General features: G+C 45.4%; 1 protein-coding gene across 2 annotated transcripts in view; it reads left to right on the forward strand.

Annotated features, from left to right (window-relative positions):
* Positions 1 to 1,357, forward strand: part of CFAP99 (cilia and flagella associated protein 99) — a 105,189-nt gene extending 103,832 nt beyond the window's left edge. For both annotated transcript variants that reach the window (XM_075332985.1, XM_075332998.1), the window contains one exon: positions 1,098 to 1,357. In XM_075332985.1, the coding sequence (XP_075189100.1) occupies positions 1,098 to 1,259 (162 nt within the window). In that variant the 3' untranslated portion in view covers positions 1,260 to 1,357. The remainder of the gene's footprint in view (positions 1 to 1,097) is intronic.
* Positions 1,358 to 7,633: the final 6,276 nt, after the last annotated feature.

A 7,633-nucleotide genomic window follows, 5' to 3' on the forward strand; every position in this document is an offset into this window, starting at 1 on the left:
CCTGGTCATGTGATGGGCAGACAGGTGCTTGTTATTACAAGACACAGAAGAATGGGAGCACCAACACTGGATGGATGTGTGGCGCAGTGCACACCATAGTTTAGGTGTCTGTCCATTTGATAGGAGACATAGAGCTGGATTTGCAACAATGGAGCCTCTGGCACAGATGTGAACGGAGCCGTACTGTAATGACCCGAGCAGCTGTACCTCTATCACATAACCAGGTGTCACAGGGTGTAACAGGGTATGTAATAATGGGACAGGTGTCCCTAGGCTGGCCCTCAGTCTAGAGTCCCTGCGCTGTCTCTTATCTTGGAGGTATATTTGATGGTAATTAGGTTCCAGCCCCCAGCGTGACCCTAACTCCTATCCGAGCCCTGATCTTACTCTCCCTCTCTCATACCCTCAAGGAGAGCTGGAAATCACAAAGACAAAACCCCATAAAACGACATGGACAAGAGAGAACGGAAACTCGTACACACCGCAACCAAACACAAAGAAGAGGCAAAATGTGTACTGGGAAACAACAGAATAAGGGGGGGTAACACACATCAGGGGAACACTCACACCACTCAGAAGTGCAACACAGATCACCATAAATAGGAAGATCACCAAGACTGGGATCTCTGGAGCCATGCTTTAAATAGGCAGGAGACAGTTCATGAGGCAATTATCAACCTGAGCTCTTAGGTCCTGCTCACCAGTCTGCAGAAATTAACTCCTGCAGTGCTGGAGACCAGTGAACCTGAACCAGCCGACGCCCGGCTCTGGCTGAACAATCCACCAGCCTGAGGTTGGTTGTCAGGCTCTGTGGTGTGAACAGAGTTCGACAACACTGTGCCCGCAGTTGTGTGCAAAGCCGAACATCGCATGACACAAGGTAAGATTTTATCCCAAGGAAATGGTGACTAAAATCTGACCACAAGCAGAGATATTGAAGTTTGTATGCAGTTTCTACAAAAAAAATTATTGTAAAACTGAATAACTTATGATGTAATGAATATCTCTTATTTTCTGAATCCAGAATAAGCGGGTAAATATTTGACATTTATTGGGTGCTGTGATTTTGTGGATCAGTGTATTCGTCTATCTTTCAGGACTCTTATGAAGAGAAGCACTGGAAGGAGCTGGAAGAGAGCAGGGAGCGACAGGCGCAGCTGCTCCAGCACGGAGCGGTATCGAAAGAAACGGCGCACAGGATGGCGGCTTATCAGGCTGCAAGAAACGGGACCTCACGAGCCTGCGTGATGCCGTCATGAACCCTGGACTTTATTTTCTTCTTTATCCAACAGAACAAAGATGCTGTAATAAATAAGATGCATGTGGAAAAGACGAAGATAAAATACACTTCTGTGCAATGGTCAAGTCATGCTCTGATTCCCTTTCTCTTTGCAAGTCTAACAAACACCCACTGGCTGCACATGTGATTTAGATGTCACTGTAAACGGGGATTCCGCTTCTCACAGTCGTCCACTAACATACTGCAATAGGATGACAATGAGCTAAGCCGGTCCTCACATCCACACTACACATCTTGCTGCCACCACTCGCCAACTTGAAAGGCAAACGAGACACCCACATTGGATAACACAGTATCATACACGCCATTCATCTTTCCTAAGCTCCTGTTGGGCTCTCTACTTACACTCTGGCATACACAGGGTATCTGTAACGTCTGCCCTTGACCACCAACTCAGGATGACTAGGGCTAGCCACCAAATCGGCAGGATCTCAAGAACCCTGAAACCCTGTACAGGGATTTGGAATTTCACAAGGTCCAGGAGATCGCTGCAATCCAGGAAAGAGTGGTCGTCAGCCAGAGTCCAAACCAGGAGGCACAAAAAGGGACAAAATCAGCAGGCAGGAGCTAAGTCAGGAAATCAGGCAAAGGTCAAAACCGGAGATGGCAGTAAGGTACAAAAACGGCAGGCAGGAGAGAAGGCAGAGGTCAACACAGGGATCAATAGTCAGAACAAGAACCAGACACTAGCAGGAAAACAAAACTATATCTGGCAGGGACCAGCAGACAGGAGAGGGAATTAGAAGGGTGTGGTGTCTTCCCATTAGCTGTAGCTGAACTGTGGAACTTCAACTGTAAGACACATGCCGCCACAGTCAACCAGTGGTACTGCAGGTCCCAGGGAAACCCAGCTTAGTGGATGAGCGGAGCCTGCGCCCACCAGAGCCACTGGCACCGACTCCTCTCCTATCACCAGCACAGTCCATGGTGGAAATATGGCGGCACCTGGTGACCGAAGCTGAAGTCGCAGGAGCAGACTCTGGTTAGGATGTGACAGTATCACAACCAGGCAACACTTTTCCTCTTCGAGGTTGTGGGTGCATTTAGAACAACAAACATATTACATTTTAGATTTAATATATGAAAAAAAAGTTATAGTGCTTACAAAAATGCCAAAAAATACAGACAAAAGGGATAAATCTGGAAACGTCTTCCGAATTGGATCCTTGAGAGATTCCAGAGATCACTGCAGAAAAAGAGGTGATCACAGAGGTGCAATACGCATTGACTGCAATTCATCATGAAAGACGTTGTTCACGTTCCTCAATAATTAAGAGGTGCAGGTCACTTAATGAATCAGGAAAGTCTTACAAATGTTACACTAGTCAGACAGGGACTGGAGTAATATCGGTGGTGTTAGGTACACCACAGCTTGTCTTGATATTGACGAGCGAGCGACCCTTTGCACTGATTTGCCCCAGATTCACCCATTTTGGAGAATTTTACCAAAACTGGTATGTAGATGCCAAAAGTGTGTTCATATGTATATACTTATTAACAGGATAGGGAATAGAAGACTGATCCAGTACTTGAATCCCCAGCGATCCTGAGAATGAGTATCTTAAAGTCCCCTGTAAGATTGGAGTGGTAGTCGACCGCACTATTAACCTTTATGGGTTTATAGGAACAGGGACTACAAAGTGGGGGCAATGTATGTGTAGCGCCCCACGGGACAGGTGGTTAACCTACTCGTTGCCGTGCCGTTTCGGGTTGGGTCAGGTGATATCACGTGGTTCCTTGCCCGGTTCCGTTGCTCCGAGGCGTACAGTAAATGGTGGGGAAAGCGGGGTAATTGGGAAAGTTTGTTGTGACGCCACCTGTGGTGTGCGGCCAGGGAGTAGCCGCCGCTGCAGGATTCCTCGCTTGGGCAGGTGTTATGGCAGCCGGGATGGTGTCGCTCCCCACAGACGGAGCAGGCCCCGGGTGGATGAAGAGGGGAGGTTTTGGTGGTTGGCACTTAAGCGCTGGACAGCGACGTCGGTAGGGACAGGCCAACACAGTCTCTGCGGGTTCAAGGTGTAGCTTACAGCTTCGGTTGCCAGCCCAGTAGTACTGGTCACGGCCGTGATGGGCTCCGGTCAATCCCAGGCAGGTAAGGGGGCCACCACCAGTGTTTGAAGAGAGAAGGAGAGAGAGAATGGCCCTCTTTCTAGGATGTCCCCCTCAGCTGTTAAGTACCCTCCTCCAAGCCCCGGACCTAGTAAAGTCCAAGTTTTCCAGAAATGTCTGGTCAGAACTATGGTCCCGACGGGTCTGTTTTGTGTGAGTATGTTGCGCCTGTTTCTACCCCCAGTGGAAGCCGCCCCCCAGGTGGCTGGCTTCAGTGACTGGGGAAGTCCCATAATCTCAATGGCCACCCCCCTATCTACCCTGAGCCACCCCACCCTTTGAGAAGGCTCAAAAGCTGTATGTAGAGTCTGAAAGTGGACCACCAGTGATTACCCCCCTTACTTGAGATGGATTCCGCACCTTAACCGAGGCGCACTACAGTGTGGCTACCACATATGGTTAGTTGGCTATGTCACAAAACATATGAACATACAGGAGTTAAGGTATTATTCATGCAGTTGAAACCAGCTGTCTATACTATCACACTATAAAGACACATCTGCATGTTTTTCTCACTATCTGACATGAAATAAGAATAAACCTTTCCTGTTTAAGGTCAATTAGGAACCAAAATTATTTATATTTACCAAATGCCAGAATAATGAGAAAGGATGTTTTAAGCCATTTTCATTACTTTCTGCAAAGTCAGGAGTTTACACTAAGAATACTATGCTTAAACAATATGGGATGAAAATATATAACAGGAAAACGGGTTTAAGCCGCACTAAAAAACCACTGTTACCAGGAAATTAACAAAATCTCTTTTTATTTCAGCAATCCAACGCGTTTCAGAGACAAGGACCGTCTCCTTCTTCAGGGTAAAAAGAAATCATACATACAGCTTACAGACCAGTTACTTATAGAGGAGTCTATACTGCCACGTTGACATCTATGACGTCATTGCTCACATGGTATCAGAGTGGCTCATAGAGACGTGAAAGAAACTGCAAAGGCATGGAAAGGAGGAGGAGTGGTTTTCCATTAACACATAAAAGTGAAAAATAAACATGAAATAAATACATCAATATAGGCATAAATAAGAATTCTGTTTTTTTTTATTTTTTTATTTATTTATGCCTGTATTGATGTATTTATTTCATGTTTATTTTTCACTTTTATGTGTTAATGGAAAACCACTCCTCCTCCTTTCCATGCCTTTGCAGTTTCTTTCACAAGTCTATCAGTCACTCTGATACCATGTGAGCAATGACGTCATAGATGTCAACGTGGCAGTATAGACTCCTCTATAAGTAACTGGTCTGTAAGCTGTATGTATGATTTCTTTTTTCCCTGAAGAAGGAGATGGTCCTTGTCTCTGAAACGCGTTGGTTTGCTGAAATAAAAAGAGATTTTGTTAATTTCCTGGTAACAGTGGTTTTTTAGCGCGGCTTAAACCCGTTTTCCTGTTATATATTTTCATCACGTTTTGCACGGGGCCGCTGCTTGAACCACGCGGACACTCACATGCTCATCAAGGGGTTGTGACTGGCACAACCCGACCAGGTGAGTGTACCCTTCTATATTTCTACACGGTAAATACCGGGTAAGACCCTATTGCGCCTTCTGTCTCCCCATCTCTAGCAGCTTTAAACAATATGGGACAGCCTATATGATGATGTCACATCTTTGCAATCTACTGAAAGGTTTATTGGCAACATCTGAGTTAATTAGAGAGACACCTCTGGATGTATGTTAATGCACACCTGAAACACACTTCTTCTTTGTGTAGCAAAATTGAAAACCAAAATAAATCAACGACGATCCCAGGAAGATAATTGTGGACTTGTACAAGTCTGGTTCATCCGTGGGTGCAATTTCCAGATACTTGAAGGTGCCTCGTTCATCTGTACAAACAATTATATGCAAGTACAAACAAGATAGGAATATCAAGCCATCATACCGGTTAGAAAGGAGATGGGTTCTGTGTACCGGAGATGAACATGCTTTGGTTAGATATGTGCACATTAACCCAAAAACAAAAGAAAAAGACTTTGTGAAGATGCTGGCGAAAGCTGGTAAGATTGTGTCATTATCCACAGTCAAATGAGTACTGTATCAACATGAGCTGAAAGCCCACTCTGCCAGGAAGAAGCCATTACTCCAAAAGAAACATAAATAAGAAAGAATAATGTTTGCAAATGCACACAGGAACAAAGACCTTAATTTTTGGAGACATGTCCTGTGGTCTGACGAAACTAAAATTTAACTTTTTGGCGATAATGTCCATCTTTATGTTTGGAGGAAAAAGGGAGAAGCTTTGAAGCCTAAAAACACCATCCCAACACGGAGGCGGCAGCATAATGTTGTGGGGTTGTTTTGCTGCAAGAGGGACTGGTGCACTTCACAAAATAGATGGCGTCATGGGAAAAGAAGATTATGTGGCAATACTGTAGCAAGATCTCAAGACATCAGCCAGGAACTGAAAGCCTCGGCGGAAATAGGTCTTCCAAATTGATAATGACCCGAAGCATACTGCCAAACTGGTTACAAAGTGGTTAAGGATAACAAAGTCAATGTTTTGGAGTGGCCATCACAAAACCCTGATCTCAAGCCTATCGAAAATGTATGGGCAAAGCTGAAAAGGTCGGTGCGAGCGGCGACCTACAAACATGGCTCAGCTACACCAGTTCTGTCAGGAGGAATGGGCCCAAATTCCTACAACTATTGTGAGAAGCTTGTGGAAGGAGATCCAAAACATTTAACCCAAGTCACACAGTGTAAGGGCAATGCCACCGAATACTAATGATATGGAGGGAAACTTTTGACTTTTCAGAAAGTAATAAAAATGCCTTAAAACATTCTCTCTCATTATTCTGGCATTTGGCAAATATAAATAATTTTGGTTTCTAATTGACCTAAAACAGGAAAGGTTTATTCTGATTTCATGTCAGCTAGTGAGAAAAACCTGCAGATGTGTCTTTATAGAGAGCGGAGGGAAAAGCCCTGCAGATGTATCTTTATAGAGAGTAGAGGGAAAAACCTGCAGATGTATCTTTATAGAGGGAGGGAAAAACCTGCAGATGTGTCCGTATAGAGAGCAGAGGGAAAAACCTGCAGATGTGTCTTTATAGAGAGCGGAGGGAACACTGGGGCTTCTATGCTGTCCCTCAAGCTAGGGGACCCTATGCTATCCCTAATTTCTGGAATACTCCTAATGGTGGAGAGACCTGAGTCTCCTTCCTGGCCCTGCTCCTGACCAGTCCTCATCCAATTTCCCCTCCCCCTACCCCCAGGGAGAAACGGGACAGGAGTGTGTTGAATACAGACAAGGGAAGATCATGGTATGACGGAGATCGTGGTATGCACATGCACCATTTTTTCACACACTGGAGTGAAGACTATGAGAAGCATCGGCGCATGCGCAGATGTGAAATAAAGAAAAAATATGTGCACGCACCAATGCTTCCCATAGTCTGCAATAAAATGGTGCCGGAGATTGCGGTATGCGCATGCGCGGACTCCAGAACCATTTTAATGAACACCTGAGTACTGTGGCAATGCGCATGCATCGCCAATAACAGCGATGGCAGTGCGGCGCAATATTCAAATTAAAAGGGGGCAAGCCAGGAAGACACCGGGGGAGGGATAATAAATACGAGCACGCGACCCACAAAGACCCGCCCATGTTGCACACATCAAAGTGCAGTGCATTTCTGCAACTTTGATTAAAGATATTTAATCAACCAAGCATCGGATCTTTCTATAACAGGTATGCCTGCAATCCGAATCTTACTGCCTGTATACCACTGCCTTTACCTTATGTAGCAAAATCCTGCTGGTTGGTCGTCTTTAAGAGGATGGAACACAACCCATGAATAGAGCAAAGCATGGATTATCATTTGATTTGTTTTGGGGTTATTTACCTTAAGAAATGTGCCGGTCCGATGCTGAAACGCATTGGGAGTATTAAAAACCTTGCCTTGGCTTTCCGGATCTCCTCCTTTCCATGAGCGCAGCCCGCACAACGAGATAATCTCCGCTTTGCCAAACTGCTCTGTGAATGATACTCTCCTCCAGCCGCGGCGTTGGAGGTACAGCCCATCAGACTTCTACAGGTGTTGTGTCCTCATACAAACCCTACAGGTGAGTGCTACATCACCCTCTCCCCCATTTTGTTCCTTACGATACTGCCCTATCTGTGCACCTTTGTACAATCCAAATCTTCCCAACTCATGAAGAAGAATAGTTACTTCCTGTCACAACACAGACTTAGGGAAGGACCTG

The sequence above is a fragment of the Anomaloglossus baeobatrachus genome, chromosome 1, assembly GCF_048569485.1.
Source record: "Anomaloglossus baeobatrachus isolate aAnoBae1 chromosome 1, aAnoBae1.hap1, whole genome shotgun sequence".
Taxonomy (NCBI): Eukaryota; Metazoa; Chordata; class Amphibia; order Anura; family Aromobatidae; genus Anomaloglossus; species Anomaloglossus baeobatrachus.